Source organism: Podarcis erhardii (assembly GCF_964252035.2).
Source record: "Podarcis erhardii genome assembly, chromosome: 1".
Lineage (NCBI taxonomy): Eukaryota > Metazoa > Chordata > Lepidosauria > Squamata > Lacertidae > Podarcis > Podarcis erhardii.
Window position 1 is genome coordinate 48,271,545 of NC_138497.1, and position 25,364 is coordinate 48,296,908.

General features: G+C 44.0%; 1 protein-coding gene and 1 long non-coding RNA gene across 3 annotated transcripts; both read left to right on the forward strand.

The window, feature by feature from the left end:
• Positions 1-23: 23 nt before the first annotated feature.
• On the forward strand, positions 24-6,402 carry ERH (ERH mRNA splicing and mitosis factor). Of its 2 annotated transcripts, none has more exons than XM_081875064.1 (4): positions 24-173; positions 1,500-1,587; positions 1,974-2,094; positions 5,936-6,402. In XM_081875064.1, the coding sequence occupies exons 1-4, from the start codon at positions 171-173 to the stop codon at positions 6,036-6,038; spliced, it is 315 nt and encodes a 104-aa protein (XP_081731190.1). In that variant the 5' UTR covers positions 24-170; the 3' UTR covers positions 6,039-6,402. The 2 variants fall into 2 exon arrangements, with proteins under 2 accessions (XP_081731190.1, XP_081731189.1); XM_081875063.1 differs by lacking the exon at positions 24-173 and adding an exon at positions 452-508.
• A 2,060-nt stretch (positions 6,403-8,462) lies between these two features.
• On the forward strand, positions 8,463-12,404 carry LOC309328702. Its single transcript, XR_014150842.1, has 2 exons — positions 8,463-9,671; positions 9,940-12,404. It is a non-coding gene; the product is annotated as an uncharacterized lncRNA (long non-coding RNA).
• Positions 12,405-25,364: the final 12,960 nt, after the last annotated feature.

Consider the following 25,364-nt stretch of genomic DNA (forward strand, 5'->3'; position numbering starts at 1 on the left):
TTTCGTTATGTTCCCGAACGAGAGGCGAATCATGTCTATGGCACTATGAAGGTGCTGGTGGGTGTGAGGGCGAAGGTAGGTGTAGTGCTTCCGGTGGTCGCGGTGCATTGTGGTCGAGAAGACGTTGAGAGTTTTGTGCTTCGCGCCTGAGCCGAACGGAACGAGTCGCCATGGTGAGTTAAGGCAGAGAGGCTGCCCTCTCGTTTCCATCAGGCGGGAGCGCGGATGGGTTTGCTTGGAGAGCGTGGAGGAGAGGGAGGCGCTCCGCGTGGCGTCTCCCGGCGCGCTCATCCCCTGCTTCGGGCCTAAAATGGCCATGGCCCCGCAGTAAGGTCCGTTAGGCGGCTGCTGGGCTGCCGCCATATGAAGTGCCTGCTTTCTCTTGAAGGCTCCCGTAGCATCTCAGGAAGAACAGCCGCAGTTCACCCCCACTCCAAAAAGTTGCTCAAACAAATTAGAGCTAATAATGCATAAAGGCGTGCTTTGCTTTCCATTATGCCTCGAGTTGGTGCGTGGAGATAGCAGTGCATGTTTTGGAGTTCTCATTACTTTTTTTACTTTGGCGTGCTTTCTATGATAAAAAGCAAACGCAGTAAAGCGGGCAAATCAGGCTATGAATCACAACAAGCAATCCTAACAACAAAGTAAAAAGAAGCAGTGATGTTAAAAAAATAGCTCTATAAAAACCATATCAATGTCAGCTGAGTTCTAAAAGTATATTTTGAGTGAGTTGTTTCAGCTGATGACAAAGGCCCCTTAGTGCTCACATAACTTTCAAACACCAGCTTCAAGCTTGTCTCACCCGTGTTTCTTTTTATGAGGGGGTGTCTTTCTCCCACCTAACCCTTCTCCCCCAAATCACACAGATGTCACTGCTGTGGTGGATGAGAATGAAGCTCACACTGAGATAAGTCTCTTTAAGTTGTATCATTTGAGGGTACTGGATGGAGCTTAATGTACTTTTTACAGATAAACTCCTTGCACAATTGAGAAAAAACAAGCATGCTAGGGAGAATGCAAAGCCACAACACTAATCCCTGTATGGTTTCACCCTTTGTTGTGTGAAGGAGCATTTGATCACATGAGTAGAGTCCCTACTTAGAGTCTCAAGTGCCCAGGTGTGACGATGGAAGGTTCTGTTCCATTGCTGGTCTTCAGGCAGAAACACCCCACCCACACGCAGCAGTAGCCACAACAGAGCCTTTCAGGGGCATGTAAGAGAAGGACATGAACTTTCAGGTTCCTGAGTATCCTATTTTCTCCAATGTGCCCACAAATTGACTGCAAAATTGCACCAGTCCTGGAGCTGGTGTAATGTATTCTCTCTCTCCCCGCCCCCATTGTTGTAAATTGGAGAGAAACCTGCAGGAGGAAAAAAGAGCCCTCCTCTCCAGCTTCCATACAAAAGAGTTCCTTGCACATAAACAAATCGTCTCTTCCCCCCACCCCCTTTTTAAAGATCATTCGATTCTATGTAAATGTTAACTTTCTTTTTATAGTCTCACACAATTTTGCTTGTTCAACCTACCAAACGACCAGAAGGCAGGACTTATGCTGATTATGAATCTGTGAATGAATGCATGGAAGGTAAGTACTACTGCTCTAGATGGAAAGCCAAACAAGTACCTGCTTAGATCCTTAGGTTGGGCCAGATCAATCATTTACTGTGGGGGGCAGAAGGAATCCCAACCCAGTAAAAGTCTTGGGCTCTTGCGTTATCATTGGGATACAGTAATTACTGGCCTAAGATGTATTGCATGTATTTGAAGAATTACTTTTACCAAATTATGAAGACATTTTAATTCTTCATTATTGGTAGGCTTATCCACATAAGCCAAAGTCTACCTTCTTTCAAGCTGTTGTGATTGCCTATTTCCACATTGATCCCCGTTTCCTATGTTTCTTGACATCTAATAACTTTAGCAAGCTGGGACCTTAAATGTTTCTAATATAAGTCCTGAATATTTTCTTAGGAGTCTGTAAAATGTATGAAGAGCATCTGAAGAGAATGAATCCTAACAGCCCTTCAATTACATATGATATTAGCCAGTTATTTGATTTCATTGATGACTTGGCCGACCTCAGCTGCCTTGTGTAAGTATTTTATAGCTTATTATCTATAGAGATACATATATTGGCTTACACATGTATTCTGAAGTATACATATTTACAGTGGGATTTTTATGTTCCTCAACAGCTCTGCAAGTTTTGTTAGCTATGACAACATGTATTTTTGGTGTTAATATACATCTGGAACCAGTGTTACCTGAAATGTAACATGATTTTGAGATGGACAAAATCTATCAACAGTGGTGCCTCGGGTTAAGAACTTAATTCGTTCTGGAGGTCTGTTCTTAACCTGAAACTGTTCTTAACCTGAGGTACCACTTTAGCTAACGGGACCGCCGTGCTGCAGTCGCGCAATTTCTGTTCTCATCCTGAAGTAAAGGTCTTAACCCGAGGTATTATTTCTGGGTTAGCAGAGTCTGTAACCTGAAGCGTCTGTAACCCGAGGTACCACTGTAATAGGATTTCCATTGCACACAGAATGTACATTGGATGTAGAGATGTGAAGGTCGGGAAAAGATGGAGGAACACCAGTTTTTGCCCAATTCCCCCCCTTTTTCTGATCCCTTCCACCCTTCACATTTCTACTTTGAACACCTGTAAATTTTATCAGCTGTTGCAGAATGAGTGCTTGAATTGTTGGGGTCACTATGAAGTCTAAAATGGAACTGTCAATCCAGTATAAAGCACATGCAGAGAGCTGCAGGTCTGGAGCAAACACATGTCAGAATTAGCTGGTTGTAACCATTTTAGCAAGGTTCCTGCATTACAGGGGGTTGGACTGGATGGCTCTAGTGGTTCCTTACAACTCTACAATTCTGTGGTTCTATGGTAGCAGCCCAAATCCTGTCTCTGATCTATTGAATGAAGGCAGCATATTTTTCAAAACCATACAGAGGGCTTGCATCGTATATGGGGCAAATTTAAAAACCATTTACAGTTGCAGTCCCAATGAAATCAGTTGGAATGCAGCAGTACAAATGGTCTATGGTAGGGAAGGGGAACTTCTGGCCTGAGAGGCCATTTTTCCCAAACGACATCTGCCCACCCATCTGCTGACATAACTAGTGATGTCAGCTAATTGGCAGGAGAACAAGGTTTAGTCTTGCATCAGCAGCGCACTGTGTTCTTAGCAGAGAACAGGATTGTGTAGCCAAGGCAGCAGAATTTAATCAGTGTTCACCTGTTTTGGGGATGGGGGCTAAAGCCCTTTGCAAAAGTGCTCTTTGAAGCAAGCTGCCAGGCAAGGATGGAACCCGATCATTGCTAAGTCCAAGTTGGTGCAGCAATTTACTTCCCCCTGCCTTCACACCAGTCAACACAAGCAGAGCTATGGGGTAGTGGTGGCTATATTAAGCAACCCTGCTCCTTAGCTGGGTTTTGGATTGCAGCCTTAGTTGGATTTCATTCTTATTTCAACATAACTTGGAAAAAGAATACAGATAAAATATTAAGAGAAAACACTGTAACGATGGAATCTGTGACTCTTCTGTAGCATTCAAGATTATAGTAATACATTGGTAGTGTATTGCATTGTGTGAAAATAGCATTTCTTAGCCTGATTTCTTTTATTTCTAGCTGATGCTCCATCTAGAGGATTGGAGAAGAAACAGTGTTTCTCAAACTTGGGTCTGCAGCTGTTGTTGGACCGCAACTCTCATCATCCCTGACCACTGGTCCTGCTAACTAGGGATGATGGGCATTGTAGTCCAGCGACAGTTGGAGACCCAAGTTTGAGAAATACTGCTAGTTCAAAGCTATGTAATACTTTAAAAGACAAATCAGTGTATAAACATTCTTGCTGCTATATTCTGAACTCCCAAACAGTCTTCAAGAGTGACCCTATGTATAACAAGCCTTGATAACACAAGAGTCTGGATAACTTTTTCAGGCTACTGCTGTCTAGGAGGTGCCATACACAAGCCTGGGCTAATGAAAAGATCCTGTGGAATCCAACCACACAAATGCCACAGAACTAAGAGCTGTGTGACCTATTTCTGAAAGACAGACAATTCCAAAGGTGGCGTGACTGATATCAAAGGCCACAGAGCTGTGGAAGGACCAACTTCCCCAGTGATTTTCCCTTCACAGATATCCAGCTGGGCAACCAATGCAATTTCAGTGCTACATCTTAAGAAGGAATTGAAGTGGATTTATATAGTAGTTTTCAACCAGTGTGTCATTGCACCCTGGGGTGCCTTGAATGATGGCCAGAGGTGCCGCAGACAACATTGGCTTCTGTACCTCTTTCTTTTCCTCCTCTGATGCCCTCTTGCGTTGCTGCCTCCCAAAGACTTGCACAGCTGTTTATTGCAGCAGCTCTGGCTACAAGCTTCACAAGGAATGGTGCCTCTGGGAGGCATCTCTTTGCGGGGGGCGAGGAGGCAGCTCAGAGACCAGGGATGGCAGCAGCAACTGCTTGGAGGACTCCCGAGGGGAGGGGAGAGGAGAGGAGAGGAGGCTGAGGGAACACTCCACAAGGGAAGGTGTTTGAAAAAGCGTGAGAGGCTGCCAACTCTGCAGACAAGGGGTGACCTAACTGGACTCCTGAGCTCCACACGGGTGCCGCAGAAAGAAGGTAGTTGGTCAAGGGAACCGTGAATTCGAAAAGGTTGAAAACCTCTGGTTTGATCAAATGGTGTCAAGTTGCATGGCTACTGCCTGTTAAACCACATTGCCTGAAAATGGGAGTTGTGCCACTAACTGCTATTTATTGTAATCCTCTGGGTTCAGGGCAGGTATTTTACAGTGTAGTGTTGCAACTTCCTTCTTTGTGGCCAGAGTATCTCCTTTTTGAACCCAACCAGATGTACAGTCTCATGGCTGAGGCTGAGGTTGTGAACCATGAAGGGTATGGGTCTAGAAAAAAAATGTTAGGCCGCATCACTCCTTGCTTGTACGAGCGTATTAGATCAGAAGTATTAATCAGTTAAATCATAGTTATTCATATTTATTTAGATTTTATAAAGCCACCAGAGGGCATACTTTGAGCATGAAATATTTTATATTTTTTAGCTGTAGAGGTCCAGATGGTGCTTCTGCTACTGCCCCTTCCATGGCATGCTATCAATGACAAAACCATACAGACATGCTGATGGCACACAACTGAGTTCAGCACAGCCGGGCATTTAGAGACCTGCTTATTAGCTTGCAGTTATTATACCTTTCATTAAGTTGAGATGCAGAGTTGGTACAGGCTTGAGATTAATATTTGTTTGAAACTTTGTTACTAGTGCTGTGTTAATGGTAACCACTGAAGGCATTGTTCTAGCATCACAAGATAATTGCATTTGGAAGCAAGTGGAGACTATTTTGGGCTGGGCTTTTGGAAGCAAGCTCTTACAAATATATAAATTCCTCCAAGATACACATCAGACTTGCTCTGTGACCCTAGACATTATCACCCTTCATTTTTAGAATTGCAGGGGTGTTTATATTCTGCTTGGAAAATGGGATCCTGATAATAGGCATCTCTTCCATTTAGAAATCACTGGTTCATTCTAGAAGAGAGACCATGGCTTCACTCGCATTTTTGACCTGCTGACTTTGGCTTAGCCTCACATACTGTATTCTTTATTTACAAATACTCTGGTTCAGCAAACGGGACATGGCTGAGGTACCCTTACCATTTGTATAGGGCAAATGTGGGCTCTGAAGCAGCGGGCATTGATGGGCAACGGGTGGGTGTGTGGAAACCCCTGCTGGATTGAAACTATTGAATTTTGAATCCCAGCAGACCCTGTTCTAGCATCCTACTGTTGTATAAGCTGCTGTTCAAAAATGTGTGAGGTTGAGGCTGATTGGTTTTGTGACATTTAAGAAATGCATGATGAACGATATTAACTGGCCTGTTCTTTTCCCCTCACAGTTACCGTGCTGATACTCAGACATACCAGCCATACAATAAAGACTGGATAAAGGAGAAGATCTATGTCCTCCTCCGCAGACAAGCTCAACAAGCAAGCAAATAGACACCATGGTTAAGGGGGTTTTGAGGGAAGGGTTTTGACAACAGGTGTGTACAGCGTTCTGTAGTGAAAGTTTTGTATTGTAGTCCTCCTGTTCATTCTTGTTAGCCTGTATCTGAGACAAAAATCTGTTAGAATTCCCAGGGACTTTCTCAGTTTAATACTCGAAGAAAAAAGGATATGCCTTCCGCAGGTCTTTTAGTTTAATTGTCTTTGCTTAGACAGTTCTTCTTTCGTTCCTCACTCCCGGGATTGTTCAATTCTGCTTTACCACATTCGCTGTATGTACTCCTCTTTAGGGGGTTTTCCAATGTTATTTCTTGGAGGCAGTCATGGTGAAGAATAAAATAAATACTCTTTAGATAAATGTGTTGAGTGTTGGCTTCATAAGCCATGTAAGTTAAATATTGCCAGCTTGTGGAACTAACCACTTGAAGCTTGAATACTGATTGGCTCATGAAAGATTTTGAGTTGCTGCAATCATGATACATCATGACAGCATGCAAATATAACCAAATAGACTTGGACCCTTGGTTTGGTGCTTTGAACAGGCCTTGGTTTCCTGCCAATTATTGTTTCAACATTTACATGGTTTGGGGGTAGATCTTTATAAATTGCTGAAATTGAAATATCAGTTGCTGGCTACCAACAGCAGGAGATAGTTGCTGCTGTCACATCCTGCTTATGGACTTCCTATAAGCATCTGTTTGGCCACAGAGTGAAACAAGTTGCTATAATAATAATAATAATAATAATAATAATAATAATAATAATAATAATTTATTATTTGTACCCCGCCCATCTGGCTGGGTTTCCCCAGCCACTCTGGGCGGCTTCCATAAAAACCAGAAATACATTAAAATATCACAGATTAAAAACTTCCCTGAACAGGGCTGCCTTAAGATGTCTTCTGAATGTCAGGTAGTTATTTATCGCTTTGACATCTGATGGGAGGGCGTTCCACAAGGCGGGTGCCACTACCGAGAAGGCCCTCTGCCTGGTTCCCTGTAGCTTTGCTTCTCGTAATGAGGGAACCGCCAGAAGGCCCTCGGCGCTGGACCTCAGCGTCCGGGCAGAACGATGGGGGTGGAGACGCTCCTTCAGGTATACTGGGCCGAGGCCGTTTAGGGCTTTAAAGGTCAACACCAGCACTTTGAATTGTGCTCGGAAACGTACTGGGAGCCAATGTAGGTCTTTCAAGACCGGTGTTATGTGGTCTCGGCGGCTGCCCCCAGTCACCAGTCTAGCTGCCGCATTCTGGATTAGTTGTAGTTTCCGAGTCACCTTCAAAGGTAGCCCCACGTAGAGCGCATTGCAGTAGTCCAAGCGGGAGATAACTAGAGCATGCACCACTCTGGCGAGACAGTCCGCGGGCAGGTAGGGTCTCAGCCTGCGTACCAGGTGGAGTTGGTAGACAGCTGCCCTGGATACAGAATTGACCTGCGCCTCCATGGACAGCTGTGAGTCCAAAATGACTCCCAGGCTGCGCACCTGGTCCTTCAGGGGCACAGTTACCCCATTCAGGACCAGGGAATCCTCCACACCAGCCCGCCCCCTGTCCCCCAAAAACAGTACTTCTGTCTTGTCAGGATTCAACCTCAATCCATTAGCCGCCATCCATCCTCCAACCGCCTCCAGGCACTCACACAGGACCTTCACCGCCTTCACTGGTTCTGATTTGAAAGAGAGGTAGAGCTGGGTATCATCTGCATATTGATGGACACCCAGTCCAAACCCCCTGATGATCTCTCCCAGCGGCTTCATATAGATGTTAAAAAGCATGGGGGAGAGGACGGAACCCTGAGGCACCCCACAAGTGAGGGCCCAGGGGTCTGAACACTCATCCCCCACCACCACTTTCTGAACACGGCCCAGGAGGAAGGAGCGAAACCACTGTATAACAGTGCCCCCAGCTCCCAGCCCCTCTAGACGGTCCAGAAGGATGTTATGGTCGATTGTATCAAAGGCCGCTGAGAGATCCAGCAGAACTAGGAAACAGCTCTCACCTTTGTCCCTAGCTCGCCGGAGATCATCAACCAGCGCGACCAAGGCAGTTTCAGTCCCATGATGAGGCCTGAATCCCGATTGGAAGGGATCCAAATGGTCCGCATCCTCCAGGCGTGCCTGGAGTTGTTCAGCAACCACGCGCTCAATCACCTTGCCCAAGAATGGAAGATTTGAGACTGGGCGATAGTTGGCCATACTGGCCGGGTCTAAAGATGGTTTTTTAAGAAGCGGTTTGATGACCGCCTCTTTCAGCGGATCTGGGAATGCTCCCTCACAGAGGGAAGCATTCACCACCCCGCAGAGCCCATCGCCCAGCCCTTCCCGGCTTGCTTTTATTAGCCAGGATGGGCAAGGATCCAGGAGACAGGTGGTTGGTTTCACGCGTCCAAGCAGCCTGTCCACATCCTCGGGGAGTAGACTTTATAGTTCTACTCTCACACTGGTGGTGAGATCTAAGGCCTATCTGCTGCTGACGCATTCTTTGTTGGGTTCAGGGCAGCCATTCCCAATTCGAAGATATCAGGCTACTTTTAAAATAAACCATTCCTTGATACTCGGTCTCTTTAAGTACCGTACTTTTCTGTGTATAAGACTAGGTATTTTTATTTAAAAATCATGCTAAATGTGTGGTGTTGATTGGCTCAACTCTGGGCAATCCTCCGCAAAAAAGTTCAACAACTCTCTGCCATCTCCCCTTCATTTTCTTAAATTTGAGTCCCCCTGTACATAGAAAATGACAGTACTTAACATTTTAGTTAGAAAAGAACTTGCACATGTTCGGTTAGCTTTCAAGATGGCAATTGGGTACATGACATCTCTACTTCCTGATTCTCACAGCTATGTATTGGCCTAACAGCACTGGAAATATTAGTGCGAATATTTTATCTCCCACCTTTTATTTCTGGCTATCAAATGCATCTCTTTTAAGAAACTTTGTTCCAATAGTTTCCAGCCCACACACTGCAACTATCAATTATTTAGAGGCTGGGCTTTCTGTTCCAGCTGAATTTGTGAGATGTTTCAATGAGAACAAATAATTTGTTTCTCTACCAGCTCAACTATTTTATGATTCAAAAAGCATTCTTGGAGCCTGGGATACTTTTGTGTGTGTAGCATAAAGTCTGAATTCATATACGCTAATATTGCTTTGAGCATATCTTTGTGCACTGTGACTCTAGCATGCAACCATTTGGCCACTGCTAACAGAATAAGGGGCTCTTCTGGGCAATTTGAGTGCAAGGCACACATCTATACCTGCCTTCCCCAACCTGCTGTCCTGCAAATATTTTGTATGAAAGAGCCAAATAGGTTTTGGGTTTGATGGGAGTTGTTCAAAACAACTGGGGCACCATGTTGAGGAAGTCTGTTCTACATAAACTTGACATTTTGTTAGTATTAAATTGGAGAGAGACGCTGCATACAGCTTAGCAATTATGTCATATGCACAAATCTCGAGTCATAGATTATTTTCAAGCACAACAAAACCAAGATTCCTTCTATTCTGGTAAATATAGTGGCACCTCTATATCCAAGTGATTTCAACCGGGAAAGAAAGTTCAATCAATATTTAGAGAACATGTAGAAGCTACTAGGATAGTCTTACATGTTAGGTGTGCACTCCTAATTACCGTATTTTTCGCCCTATAGGACGCACTTTTCCCCCTCGAAAAATGAAGGAAATGTGTGTGCGTCCTATGGGGCGAATGCAGGCTTTTGCTAAAGCCTGGAGAGCGAGAGGGGTCGGGAACTCCTGCCGGTCTCCCAAGGCTTGCGGACAGCAGCCTGCAGCCCGAAACCTGGGGAGTGCAGTGGAGCGCGCCCCGGGCTTCGGGCAGATATCCGCAAGCCTGGGGAGACTGGCAGGAGTTCCCGCCGGTCTCCCCAGGCTTGCAGATAGCAGCCTGCATTCCAAAGTTTTATCTCTCTGAGGTCGAACCTACACATATAGTGGAAAGAGGTGGTAGAATAGACTGCCACTTTCATGCTGCTCTTCAAGCGGTCAGGGGTGGGGTGTCATGCTTTCTTAAATGCTCTCCTGAATGAAAAAGCCTGCAATTAAGAGACCTAGCACAGGAGATCAATATGTACAAAAGGATTTTGGCTTACCAAACAAGCCACTGAGCAGTTTTTGCAATGTAAGCATTTTGGACTAACCATTTGCAGAGCATCTATATCTTCAAACCTTTGAGAAGACTTAGCTGAATCTGCCCAGATAAGCAACCTGTTTTATATTGGGGGTTCTCAGACTAATATAAGGTAGACATACTTTATCTGTGAGGAATGTAATAGGAAACTATAGTGCTGCATTCAGCATAAGCAATGCTGTTCTGTTGCCTTTCAAAAGGTCTTTCCTCAACCTGAGGGTGTGTGTCATCTGTAAATGTTTCTTCCATTTTATGTGCCTTAAACATCACAAGGTAACTTCTCCCTCCCTCCCTGGTATTGTTTCTCCCCGCTTCGTAACCTTTTATTTTATTTGTATAACGGATTATTCTTCCTCTTCCCCCTTGTTTGCGATTCACTGAAGAAGTTACATTAAAAAATAGATTTGTTTTATTTTAGAGCATTAATGTGACCCGTAATGTAAATACACTAGTCAGGCAGCATATAAAATACAATTATGGAAAACGATTACAAGACAGGGTCAGCAGTTTAAAAAATCATGAAGGGTCAGATCCAGCGTGGTGAGAGAGGGATGATCTTGCACAGTGAGGCTTCTTCATCACTTTCTCTACAGCAGCTCTCATCATGCTCCCAAAACCTGCTCTGGAGGCTTGGAAAGAAGTGAAACCAGAAGTCCCATTGATCAAGTGGGTTTCCATTGTGTAAACAGATGGATGTTAGATGTTGCCCCAATACATTGTCGGCCTCATAAGAGTCTGCCAGAATGGGAAGGTCTCCAGTAGCCATCCAAACAGCGATGGAGGGGGATTAGAGGATCTTTTTAACAATAACCTGCTTATAATTTCCTGGGGGTGAGTGGAGGGAAGAGGTTAGATCCCTGCACAATATCTTTAGAGCTGCTTGGGAGAAGAAAGCTCCAGGCCCCCTCTAGTCAAAAGAGGACCAACATTGGAGGACTTTAAGAAGGAAGTTCTCCCATCAGCTAGAAACCAGCTGTGTCTTCTACTTCTTGCTATGATGACATGAATGCAAGGTAAGTGTTGATGCTTTTATTACACCTTTCACTCAGTGCTGATCTGATTCCAGCACCTCTGCAACACAGACAATGACTCATTAAGGAGCTACTTTGAAAGGTGGACTGGAATCTACTTTTAGAGTCTTAATTAGCAGAACAGCTGCAGATCCCCTCCAACTAATCCTACAGAAAATCAAAGCTTTTCAAGTGCTTTTTTGTTTGTTAAGAATAGGTGCCGTAGCATAATAGCTATACAGCAAAATACCTATGAAAGAACTGCAAATATCTCTACTAACTGCAGCATTTGTAACAGCTGAACCATTACATTTCTTTTCCAGTACAAATCTCTGCAAAGCAATCATAGAATCCTGCAGGGAAAAGTTAAAGCAAACAAATTTCCCATCTAAAATACTTAAATGCCCAGTGTAAGGCTGAGATGCCAACAAAATCCCTGGCTGCAGCTACCATAACGGTTATGGAGCCAGATTTACAGAAGCAGACCTCAGAGTTGCAGGCTTTTATGTTCATGGCAAATGAAAAAAGCACAAAAAAGTATATATATTTTTACCATTCTTGCTTTTTTAATGAGCTCGTGACATTGACAACAACCAAGCAGTCTTCAAAGCAAATAAACATTTAGGGTTTTTTAGACAATTTTTTGTGTTCACTGCAAGGATTGAGCAGGAAGCTTCGTTCAGGTATCAAAAGTTTACAATTCTGGTAAAAATTTAACTTCTGCTATCTTTTCTGATAATAATCAGGGCTATATGCAGTGCTTTAAAGAAAATGTTTAGGGGTACTCTCATTTTCCTACTCGTATTGAAATACTGCCCCTCAACGAGGCCAAACTTAGATTCACAAAATGTTTAGGGGTCTGCACCCCCCAGAAAAAAATCACTGGCTGTATGTAACAGGGTTTTATGAATGTCTCAGTTAAGAGCTACGTGTTGTATGATGATGATGATGAATCTAATTTATATACTTCTCTTTGTCAAGTTAGTGGCTAGAATGTCAGACTAGGACCTGGGAGACTTCAATTCCGCACTCGGTCATGAAACCTGGGCCAGTCACTGCCTCTCAGCCTACGCAATCTCACAGGGTTGTTGTGGAGATCAAATGAGGAAGGGGAGAGCCATGTATTGGGCTGCTTGGTGAAAAAAAGTGGGATATAAATCCAATAAATGAAGACATCATTAGTAATGAAGGCTATCACTGCACTACTACTGATCTTGCGTTATGTACATTATATTGCTGTATCCTATCACTTCTGAATGAGAGACGCAGGTGGCGCTGTGGTCTAAACCGCTGAGTCTCTTGGGCTTGCCGATCAGGTTGGCGGTTCGAATCCCCACAATGGGGTGAGCTCCCATTGCTCAGTCCCAGCTCCTGCCAACCTAGCAGTTCGAAAGCACGCCAAAAAGTGCAAATAGATAAATAGGTACCACTCCGGCAGGAAGGTAAACAACGTTTCCATGCATTGCTTTGGTTTTGCCAGTAGTGGCTTAGTCATGCTGGCCACATGACCCGGAAAAACTGTCTGCGGACAAATGCCAGCTCCCTCGGCCTGTAAAACAAGATGAGTGCCGCAACCCCAGAGTTGTCTGCGACTGGACTTAACTGTCAGTGGTCCTTTACCTTTACCTTTTTATCACTTCTGAGAGGTTGAAGAATCTCCTCATTGTTCTGCTGAAGGGCAGAAATGCTTGCCTACTTCTTTAAAGAAAACCAAAGCTATGAACATTGGGCTACCCAGGTCAGGTATTTTTCTTTACAAAATAAACAAATATGGTTTTGTGGTTTGTCTCAGTGCCACTTGCAAGTCTCATTCCTTTTCACTGGAGATTTGTTTAGGGTCCCCACCCCCTTTAATAAACAGTCGTACGAATTTCACATTGCTAATGCAAATACATTGAAACAAAGTTCCCTGCAGAGCAGAAAACACCCACCCACCCAAAAGAGCGCACATTATAATGACAACCTCTTAGAGCAGAGCATACTCCACAGCCTATGATGCAAGTGGACAAGAGTAGACAGGTATGGAGTATTTTAGATTACCAGCAAAGCATTCACCTCTATGTTCATCACTGAAAATGGGAGTATAGATAGAAAATTGTGGAAGTACCCAAGCACACGGTATCTCCTCTCAGGTCTGCCCATAGCAAGCCTTGCTGTCTTGTTGGGGCTGAGTGTTTCATCAGGAGGTGCTTGTGGAAAAATTACAATGTAATCAGGAGCATACTATGGAGATCACTGACAGCAAGAACTTCCACTGCCGTGTTGGGATAATAGAATAGCTACTTCACCACCCATCCCAATTCAATTCAACGTTGCAGCCTTGATAAAAATGACAGCATTAGACATTCTTCAGGCTTCTGCAATAGAAAGGGATTTCAAAGTCCACATAAGTGAATATTCATTGAGTGTCCTATTTGGCTGTGAATTTTCACTGAGTGTCCTATTTTGCTGTAATCTATTTTTTTCCTGCCTTAGATATTTGCAGCACTGCACAGGTATTGAAGGAATTTATTTGCATCTTACATCTGCGGAATTAGGTTATTCTTTGGCTTTGCATATTATGAGAAGTGATCCTTTTATTATGTCCTCTTAATAAGCATTTCATCTCCTCTGCGGTTTCAAAATTGAAAATCACTAAAGCTAAAGAAAAACCCCATCTGGAGATATTACAAGGAACGTCTGCAATTAGTTCCTTCTAATTACTGTAATCTGAACTATGCTTGTGCAAAGAGCTTAGCTAGCTGGGTTGCGGGCAATTTTCCAATTTATACTGTTGCTTTCTTCTTCCTAGTAAGCCTCAGTTTGAGTCTGACATACGCACGGATAACAAACTAGGCTCCATATCCCGGTGCACTGCCACGGCTTCTTGAGTATCAGCAGGAGTCTAACTGGCAATTTCGAGTTTCTTCATATGTGGGATGATCTTGTTTTCTACCCCCTGTTGTGTCCTCTTATAATCCAGCCTTGCTGAAAATGTTTACCAACCCACTAAAAAAAATATAAAAAATCCTAAATTCTGTCACATTTTGCAACACATTTTGCAAATACCTGGTCTGACTGACATTCAATGCCCTTTTAAAACTGGGGGGGGGGTGTAATTGAGTTCTTGTTTTTATTTTGATTATGTATTTTGTGTTTTAATATTGTTTTAATATTGTGTTTTTATCCCGTGAACGGGCCTGAGACCTGCGGGTACAAGGCGGTATACAAATTTAATTAACCACCATCACAACAGACGATCCAGCGGCTGGAAGATCCCCATGGAAATAGGTTGGGCTTTGAATCGCCATATGAATGATTAAAAAACTCCAGTCAATTTATTTAACACCAAGTAAAATTGCAAAAATGTACAAAACGAGTTCAAATTCAGGAAGGAAGGTACTTTTTATCACATGGGGTGGACATGCACACTGGTAAAGGCTTTTTGGGAAATGATATATAATGAATTAAATAAAATATTTTAAAATACCTTTGTTAAAAAACCAGAAGCCTTTTTGTGAGGTATAATAAGAAGTATAATAATAATAACAGAGGATCAAAGACTTTTTATGTATGCAATGACAGCAGCGAGAATGCTACTAGCCCAGAGATGGAAGGAAGGAGTACCAAAGTACCAACAAAAGAAGAATGGCAGACAAAACTGATAGAGTATGCAGAGATGGCGAAACTGACGGGGAAGATCCGAAACCAGGAAGATCAAGTATTTTTAAAAGACTGGAGTAAATTTTTAATTTATTTAAAAGACCACTGTAAACAGTTAAAATCATTAGCCTTTTTCAAACACCCTCCCTTGTGGAGTATTCCCTCAGGCTCCTCTCCTCTCCTCTCTCCTTGGGAGTCCTCTGGGCAGCTGCTGCTGCCGCCCCTGGTCTCTGAGTCACCCCAAAGAGAGGTGCCTCCTCACACTGCCCCACAGGGGCCTGGGAAGCACCCCCTAGCCACCCCAGAGGCACCATTCGCCTACTGAGCTTGTAGCCAGGGGTTCTGCAACAAACAGCTATGCATGCCTTTCAGAGGCAGAGATGCGAGGGGGCATCAGAGAAGGGAGGGAAGGGAAGGGGGACAGAGGCCAGTGTTGCCCACAGCACCCCGACCATCATTCAAGGCACCCCAGGTTGCCACAACACACTGGTTGAAAACCACTGGTATACATTGCAGTTGAGTTCTAGCAGGGAGAATTACTGTGAGTCTGTGACATTTTCCCCGATCTCACTAGCTTGGATCTTCCTTCTGCAATGCATTACTGGAGCAAAGCCAAGCAGATCACTCAGCGAGGAGGTGCGGTTGGAGATTTAGTGTAAAGTGAGGAGGTGGGCAAATTTCTCGCGTCTTTTTCTCTCCTTTATCCCAGGAGAAATCAAAATAGTCTGCTTTGTTACTGTAAATGTGCTAGAAATAAGTGGAAGTGGCCACTTTAGGCTTTTGGTGGCTTTGGTTATTATTTTAATATGGCAGACTTGGTTTTTTGTGCAGTAAGCTAGATACAAATTTGTCTGTCTGGTACTTAATGCTTGCAATCTCACCATTGCTCTCTCCTTGTGGAGCTGGCAGGGCATCTTCAGCTGCTGTTGTGAATCCTGCCTCTAGGGAATATATAGTGTGCATTATGGAAACTTTATCTGGGTCTATTTAATGAACTGTGAGATTCAGAAACACACATCTTACACAGTTAGAAGTAAAAGCCCTGATAAAATTGATCTTCATTTAGAAAGCTTTTCCAACTCTTAGAGCTGATTTAGTAATTCACTCCTTGTTGTGGCCGCCATTTTGATTTGGGTATTTAGCTAGAAGTACTTTATTACTAAAGAAAATGCATCTGTGCAAGCTCTTTAGACACACGTGTGGAATGGAAAAAAGCAAGGAAAAGGTATGACTTTGGGGACTGCAAAGCAGTAACTTGGATTGTATTCCCACAGTCTTTTCTTTTTCTTTTCTTTTCTTTTCTTTTAATTTTTTTATTAAGTTTTGGTAATACAGAAAACGAAAAAGAAATGCACCCTAAAGGTGCAAAGACATACAAAAATAAGGCTACTATTTACATACACAAACACATAAATCCTTCCCACCCCCATATCTTCCCACCACCACACCCTTTGACCCCCCCCCCACAACATCTCAACTTCCCTATCTTATAGATTCGATACTATCATTGCAATTTTTAAATTTTAAATTCTGAGCTCATTATGACATTCCTAATTAATATTTTCTACTTTACTCCTTTAATCATATCAACATATTGTTTCTTGAACAGTGTTTGTCCATGTATTCTTTAAAACATTGCCATTCTAGTCTGAGTTTTTGGTTTGTCTGTCCTTTTCTTTATGATTTAAGTTGCAAAAAAATGTAGATTGGTGGTCCGTTTTTTTAAAGACATACATTCACTGGTTCTTACTAATCCCTTTCCCCCCTTATAAGATCTTCTCTCAAAGGTTAATTGGATTTTTTTCTTCTTAACATAACAGTCCTATATTCACATTATACTGGCACTGGTGATAAACTATGGTATATCCAGAATGTGCTCAGCCTGGGAGCAGGGAAACCCACAGCTTAACAGCAATCATGCATCCTCTGCCCCGACTTCTGCGTTCTGCTGTATGCATCTGAATGCCAGTTGCTGGAAACTGAGGCAGGAGACTGCTCTTGTGCTTGGGTCCTGCTCATGGGTTCCCACAGGCATCTGGTTGGCCACTGTGAGAACAGGATGCTGGATGCTGGACTAGATGGGCCACTGGCCTGATGAAGCAGGTTCTTCATACTAACTAGAGCATATTGGCTATGAGTCCTGGAAGACCTGCTCCCTGCCTTGCAGTTCTTTCCCCACCTGGCTTGGGAGGGTAGAGCAAAGATTAACTCCAGCTACAAAAGCTGAGACTCTTGGGTTAGGGTATTGTTTGGAGGGGGGGGGTTGCAGCAGCGGAGCATGTTTTCCTGGCACCCAGGGGTGGGGTGGAGAGCATGTGGAGGGCGATGTGAGGAGGACCCCCTTCCAACCATCCCATCAGACTGATTGGAATGGCACATGCCTGTTGCATCCTCTTCATGCCGCCCTGCCAGCCCCACACTGCTGTGTGAGGCTGCAGTATAGGATCGGACTCACAAAGCAGTGCGGGGCCGGCAGAGGCCAGAACAAAATATGCCTCTGGGTTGTTGGGTAGGGTTGATGCTTCTAATATTAATTTTTTGTGACTTCATTTTAGATTTTATTATGATTTATGTGGAAATTGTTCAGTTCAGCTGTGTGTTTCTTTTGTGTTTTATTTATTGTCTATGACTGATTTTGTTATGTTTCTAATTATGTATTTTTTCATGTTGTAAGCCACCTTGAGCATGGTTTTTAATTATGGAAAGGCAAGAAAACAAATAAAAGTACAGTGGTATCTCAGGTTACAGACGCTGCAGGTTACAGACTCCACTAACCCAGAAATAGTACCTCGAGTTAAGAACTTTGCTTCAGGATGAGAACAGAAATCGTGCGGCAGCAGTGGGAGGCCCCATTACCTAAAGTGGTACCTCAGGTTAAGAAGATTTTCAGGTTAAGAACAGACCTCCAGAACAAACTACAGTAAGTTCTTAACCTGAGGTACCACTGTAAGTATGTTCTTATGTGATGTTTCCAAGGATACTGTAAGCATATCTTCTGTTTCCATTTTTCTGAGTGCTGTGCTTCTTTCCCCTTCTCCCCTTCGCGGGCTAAGCACACACCAGATTTGACAACCATTGTGCCAGCATAGCAGAAGCATCTCTCTATAGAAATAAAGAGCCTATCCTTGAGCTCAGCCTGATTTTGCTGATAACCTCTCCACCTCCTGAAGTCGGTGGTCAAGGGGCATTTGAGGAACTTACCGGAGCCACTTTAATTTCCCAGAGCCCTTGCCAAGCAAAGACCAGAAAGTTTGAAATAAACCGAGGTGATGTGTGCCACACTAAATATTGCTAATGAGCATCAGGTGTTTGCCAAGAGGAGCCTGACTCCTCATCCTCTGTATGGTAATTATTTTAAAGATCTACTTAGCATTTAGATTGCTTGGGGGAAGAAAAGCATCCAGCAAATGATTGCCTTGAGAGAGAGAAATGCCCGGGTATTAAATGGGTCTCCTTGAATGCTGTTTTCATCTATCCAGACAGAAAACAGAGGTGGCACTTTAGCCTGGGATAATTAGAAGGGCTTTGACATCATTGGGCTGTCCTTGTCAATGGCACTATAACATCTCGCCTCAAGATTAAAGAGAGGGGGAAAGAATGGAGCAGGTAGGGGAACAATAAAAGAGCACACAATGGTGTGCCTAAGCAAGCTAGAACCCATGGGCATTAAACAATGTCCTGAAGTCCACACACAAAAGAGAAAAAGAGAAAGAGAGAGAGCGCAAAGGGAGGGGGAAAACCTGCTTTGAGATGCGCCAACTTGAATTGCTCATGCTTTGTAATTTATAACCCAAAGGGTAAACACTTCAGTACAATTTACACACAGCTACATCTGTCAGGTTTTTAAAGATCTTTCTTTTTCAGCTATTAGTGATCTTGGCTGTGATGCCGTTGAGCTCTAAGGCAGAGGTTGGCGAAACTCCACAATAAGAAAAATAATAAAAGAGCACCCCCCCAGCTGGCTGCAGATGCTGAGGAGGAAGAACCGCTCAGTCCTAGCAGCTAAATGCAGGGTGGCCTAGATGTTCACTGGGAAGTCTTTTCACTGGGGAGGGTTTTAAGAGACCTGGCAGGCTGTGCCCATTAGCACCAGGCAAATATGGGGGCAGGGGTGCCAACTTGAATAAAATATTGGGGGGCCCAAGTAAGCCCTGGCCATGCAGAATCAATCACAAGATGCACCATTTGAATGGCAAGGCCCATCAAGTGGGGGGATGACTCCCTCAAATATTTACTAAATCATAGCACCATTAGAGAAATCGAGTCCCCTCCCTGCACAAGCTCATAACATCACCCCGCTCTTAGAAAAAGGCATCTGACCAGAGATGTAAAAGAATAACAGAAAAGTTAATGAAGGCGTTTGAAGCAAATCGTAACACAATGGCACTTTTAACCCATTCCTTCCAAGCAATCCCCATTCCATTAAGAAATCTCCAGGCCTCTTGCTCTCCCTTCTTGGTGTATACTCCAGACACCATTCTGCACCCCAAAACAGCTTACTCAGTCACCCACCCATACATGCGGCTCTTTCACATGCCGATCCATTCAGGAGCCTTATTTAGGGGCAAAAATGAGCTTTTAAAATTTCTTGCTATTGTTAAAACTATTGGGATTCAGCTCTTCTTATATAGAGAGGTCAATTATACAAAACATACATGCACATTGCATTTTATCTGCCCTAACAATGGTTCCATTCCTACAGGCTTTCAATTGTGTTTTGCATTGGTTCCCATGGAAATGTTACCAGGGGTGGCTGATATTCATTGAAACCATGTCTGTTCAGTTCTTAGTGAAAACTCTAGGCCAGTGTCCATCTGCTTTTCTTTAACAGCAGACTAACAAAACACTACACAGGTCTACTTCTGCTTTACATTTGCAGGCGTGGCAGTGGAGGTGCTGGACCATTGTCTTGCCTTGGTAATGGACAGGATGAGAGCCAACAAGGATGAGAGCTCAATCCAGATAAGACTCAGGCACTTTTAGTTTCCCTAGACTGGATGGATGGATGGGAGGTAGCCTGCTCTTCTTACACTCCCTCTGAAGGAGTGGGTATGTATCTTGGGGATCCTCCTGAGCTGGAGCCTCAGGCAGCCTTGGTGGTGCAGAATGCCTTCCATCAGCTTCAGCTGGTAGCCCAGCTATGCCCCTTTCTGGACAGGGATAGCCTCACTTCTGTCATCTATGCTCTGGTAATCTCTAGGTCAGTGTTTCCCAACCTTGTGCCTCCAGCTGTTTTTGAACTACAACTCCCATCATCCCTGACTAGCAAGACCAGTGGCAAGGGATGATGGGAATTGTAGTCCAAAAACAGCTGGAGGCACAAGGTTGGGAAACACTGCTCTAGGTTATATTGCTGCAATGTGCTATACATCGGGCGGCCTCTGAAGATGGTTTGGAAACTTCAGTTGGTGCAGAATCTGGTGGTTTGGTTGCTCTCTGGACCAAGATGGTTATGCTAATTTGGGCCTAGCTTCACTGGCTATCAATTAGTTTCCAGGCCCATTTCAAAGTTCTGATTTTGACCTATAAAGCCTTAAACAGCTCAGGACCTCAAGGATTGCCTCTCCTCATATGAACCATCCCAGACCCTGTGATCATCATCTGAGACCATTCTTTGTTTGCCTCTTCCATGAGAGGTCTGGAGGGTGGCAAGATGAGAATGGGTCTTTTCTGCAGTGCCTCACTGCTTGTGGAATACTCTCCCTAGGGAGGCTTGCCTCGCACCTTCATGACTTATCTTTAAGTGCTAGGCAAAGACGTTCCTCTTCTTCCAGGCCTCTGGCTAATTCAACAATTTATGTCCTCTTAAACTGTGTGTGGGAGGGTATTTTTGTTTTTGTTATTGTGGCATGTATTTTTGTGTTTTTATATTGTAAAGTGCCCTGTGATCCTTGGATAAAGGTTGGTACAGAAATGAAATACAGTCGTACCTTGGTTTTCGAACAGCTTAGTTCTCGAACGTTTTGGCTCCCGAATGATCAAAACCTGGAAATGAGTGTTCTGGTTTTCAAACGTTCTTTTGGAAGCCAAACATCCAATGGAGCTTCTGCAGCTTCCGATAGGCTGCAGGAGCTTCCTGCAGCCAATCAGAAGCTGCACTTTGGTTTTTGAATGTTTTGGAAGTTGAACGGACTTGCAGAACAGATTCCGTTCGACTTCCAAGGTATGACAGTAATAAATAAGTATTTTTAAAAGCAATGTCTTAGCAGTACTAAAGGCTAAGCATGTAATCAAACTTTATTCATTACACTCTATTTGTTTATCAGTGGACTGATTACATTTACATCCCACCTTTCCTCCAAGGGGTTCAGCACAGTTCTTCTCCTCCCCATTTATCCTCACAGCAACCCTGTGAGGTAAATTAGGCTAAGATTGAGTGACCGGCCCCAGGCCACACAGTGAGTTTCATGGCAAGTAGGGAAACAACTGCAATGTAAGAGTTTTCCCCATGACCTAATCTCCAAAAACATGTTCCCAAAAATCTTAAGAACACATGTACATAGGAGCAAAATGTTAAAAGTGAAGGAGAGCCGCTGAATATATACAAGGGCGTAAAAACATGTTTACATGCCTCAGCCTAAGTTTGTGAATCCAAATTTCTCCCCAAGAGATTCTACATAGACAATGCAAAATGCATCACTGTTTGGTATCTAAAATGTAATGCATCTTTCAAGTCTTCAGCAGAGTTTATATTGAAGTTAACCGCTGATAAAGACTAATCAAAACGGAGGTGTAGGAAAGGTCAGTCCAGTTTAAAGCCAGGAAATTCCACATGGGTGTTTATAATAGTAATTTAGCACGGGTACAAGATCCTTTACATGAGACTGCATTCTTTTTGTGTACTCCTGATGCTGTGCTCATGTTAACTTCAGGTACCTTCCTAGGCTGTCATGTCTTCTGTGTCCATGTTCAAAGTGCACTTTGTGCTGTGATAAATGTGTCCATCTGCCGGTTTGAAATGAATAAAGTTTGCAGTGATGCTCCATTTGAGAAACTCTCCACCTCGTGCTGAATCCTAAATCTGCCTGCACGTTTCTTTTTCATGCCTAGACCCTTGGAACTACTGCCAGGTCTTTTAGTGGCAGCTAAAGCTGGTGTAACATTGAGCTATCACTGGAGGTGTGAATTTACAGCTGCAGAGGCGCCTTCCCGTGGTTGTTGCAGTCCCAGAAGTAATCCTGTGCTGAAGCGTTAATGCAAATGCAGCCTAAGATGGAACCCAATTAAAATGCTGAAACACATTTTCAGAAGTGGAGTTTATTCCAGCATCCTGACACGTTCTGGTACATGCTTTGGTTAGGGAAAGGGAGAAAACAAACCTGCGTCCACATAAATTACTTTTGGCAAAGTTCATTTTAATGAAAGGAGAGGAGAAAACAAAGCCTTCCAAAAGGATTTCTGGACAGCGTTTTTGGCTCCTGTTAAATAAATCCTGCTAATTCCCCATTCTGCACATCCAATTACACTGGATAAGATTTCATTAAATCTTTTAAAAATCCCTATTCCACCTTTTCCTGGTAATGAAATCACTTGTCATTGTTTCATTCTGACTGCATATTTCACAAGCTGAAGGCTACACTCAGCCCCTCTACTTAAAACACTGTAAGGCTTTCGGGGGGGGGGGGGGAGGAAGGTCTTTGTCATGGAAGGTGGCTTCCCTAGACAAGCATCCCCTGCTGGACCAGAAACCCCAGCCCCAAATCAGATGCTGGATTCCTCCCTGTATCCAGCATTCAGACTTCTGTCTGTGGTCCCCAACACACAGAATAATGGACACAGCACCTAACAGGTGGTTAGGGATGCCAACCTGCCGAGTATCTTAACACAGCCACTCCTTTCCCCCACTCCGGACAGGGCTTGGATTTAGACCTTCAGAGAAGACGCACAGCACTATCTTAGCTGACTATGCCTGCCACCTGCTGCTCAGCCAGAGGACTGCAAATCCAGGTGTGTTTCTCAATCAGGGTCTTTAAAGGAATGTCACAGGAAGTAGTAGTATATTATGTTGATTTTGTAACGGTAGAGGAAGGCCATTTAGGAAACACCTTGATTTTATTTGAATTTGAAAAGCAGTGTTTGAATCCTGGGGCATGGATTGTGCTGGGGACTTTTAGCACCACCTAGCAATTTAAATGGCTTGATATTAAGACACGTAATCTTCACTTAAGCAGTGATGTGAACATACAAGTCTTTGCACCTGTCAGGCTACAACTTAGGAAAAGGGGAAATCCTTGCTTTTTGTTAGCAGACGCATGGAAGTTAAAAACAGAGTAATTTCTCCTTTTATTTTGGAAAGACTCATACTGAAAGCAAGCCATAATACTGACAGGTCTTACTGTCGCCCCTTGCAGTGGCGTAGCGTGGGGGGTGCAGGGGGGGCCGGCCGCACCGGCCGCAACATCTGGGGGTTAGGGTTAGGGATAGGGTTAGGGGGCGCAAATCCAGGGTTAGGGGGCGCAAATTACTTGCCTTGCCCCGGGTGCTGACAACCCACGCTACGCCACTGGCCCCTTGTATTCCTCCTGCTCTGATGTTAGCTCCAGCAGTGTGAGGCTTGGTTTTGATTTCCCTGCTGAATGAGCCATACTTCTTGAGTGCCTCTAATGTGATCCGAAAATCTCTCATTACCTCTGAAAGCTTCCCAAATCTTACTGTTGTGATCCCTTAGAGTTGCCTGCTTAATGGCTGCAACGGACAATCATGGAGTCCCCCAAAGTTACAGTGAAGGTGACTTCACTTAGCTGTTTGCTTCCCAGCTCGATCTAACAGAGAAACAGCAGCATCAGATATAGACAGCAACAAATGGCCCTTTCCAAGTGCTTACTTCCTCAACAGGGCCATCTCGGCAGCTGCCCCTCTTCAGAAGTCTCCTCTACCTCCAGATATAAGGACTCACACACAATCACACACCTATACTCTTTCTACATGCAGGTTTAATAGACAGAAACTGATACGGCACAGTTCTCTCATGATTCTACCACCTTAGGGCCAATTCAGACATGCATGATTAATTATCAACATCATGCAGAGAATTTAACGTCTGAAGTGTTCATATTTTAAGTCTCTGAGTGCTCATTACACAGTTCCAGCAACAAGTGGAATGTATGATGCCATGGTTGAAAAGATTTCAACTTGGTGCCATATACAGAAACTGCATGAAATTGTGATCAATTTAGCTTTCATATTAATGTATTTGTGTGGTGTTACATATATAGCCAAGGGATCCTGGTTTAAAACAAACAATTCTTAACTCATGGTTCAAAGCTGGCCTCTTGAGCAATTAACCATTGCTTTAAACCAGAATCCCTGGTTTGTTTATAACGCTAATTTGAGATTTTTCAAAAGCGAACTAAACTTGGCAGAAGCCCAGTCAGGTGGGAAGGGGGGGGGAGCATGAGAGCCGATGCTTCATTCCAGACTCATAGATATTCATCCTTCCGCTAAATCATGGTTTAATGTTACCAGACCTCTTTAATGTGAACCAGACCTCTTGGTAGTGAAGACCTCTGGTATAAGGTGACCACATGAAGGACTCTTTAGGACATTGCAGGGCCTATACTAATGTCAGCATGCAGGCAGCACCTCAGTTCTCTGAGATGACACAGACTTGACAGGCAAACAGTGGTACTGCTGTGCCAAGGAACAATTCACTAACATGAGTCTTGCAACAGTCATGCAGGCCATGACTTTCTCTCCTGCTGTTCCCATTCAAAGTATAATTCAAACCAGGTGGAAGAGGCCAAGGTCCCTCTCTTGTTAGCATTCTCCTAAAGGGAACCGTGTTTGCACAAAAGGGTCTGCTCTTGAAACTGGTTTAGATCCTGGGAACATATACACACCAGAATTCATGTTGAGTTGCATGTCAACACTGAGCTCATGCAACCTATGCAGTGATGCAGGTCAGTTGCACAGTGCCATGCAGCTCATCTGAGACTTGATATTGTGCATGTTAACTCAACAGTAAGTCCCACTGGGTGGTATTCAACTACCATGTCCCATCAGCTCAAGGATTTCCATTTGCGCAATGGGGTTGCTCCCCCCCCCGCCCACATTTCCAGCGTCCTTCCCAAATGTTCTCCAGAGGGCTGTGGAATTGATTTAGGGGACACACTGGGGGAGAAGAGGGGCAGGACATTCCGTTGCTCAAGCAGAAGTCCTAGAACTAAGAGAACATTCAAGTAACACCACTCTGGCTGTGATCCAATGAGTTCAATGGGCTTATTCCCAAACAGATATCGACAGGAGCACAGTCTTAGTTGGGTGCACTGCAGTCACAAGCTTTCAGCCAGTAGCAAAGGGGCAAAGTGCTAGTCTCTAAGTCTGCTGGGGAAAGTGACAGGATCAGGAGGAAGTCAGCAAATGGTCCGAGTTCATGTTTTACACTCCAGGGAGGAAAAAAGTAAATAAACACAACCCAGCAAAGTTGGCATTACCTTGTGCATGGATGCAAAAGTCTGGCTTTGGTCTCGGGAACAGGCTGTGAAGCACCTCCTTAGGTCTTAAGAAGGAAATCCAGTTCTGTTTGA

Coding starts and splice junctions, on each gene's coding strand:
- ERH (XM_081875063.1), top strand. CDS start 467: ATGCATAAAGGCGTGCTTTGCTTTCCATTATGCCTCGAGTTG. Junction 1,588..1,973: donor TGTGAATGAATGCATGGAAG/GTAAGTACTACT, acceptor ATATTTTCTTAG/GAGTCTGTAAAATGTATGAA. Junction 2,095..5,935: donor GCCGACCTCAGCTGCCTTGT/GTAAGTATTTTA, acceptor TTCCCCTCACAG/TTACCGTGCTGATACTCAGA.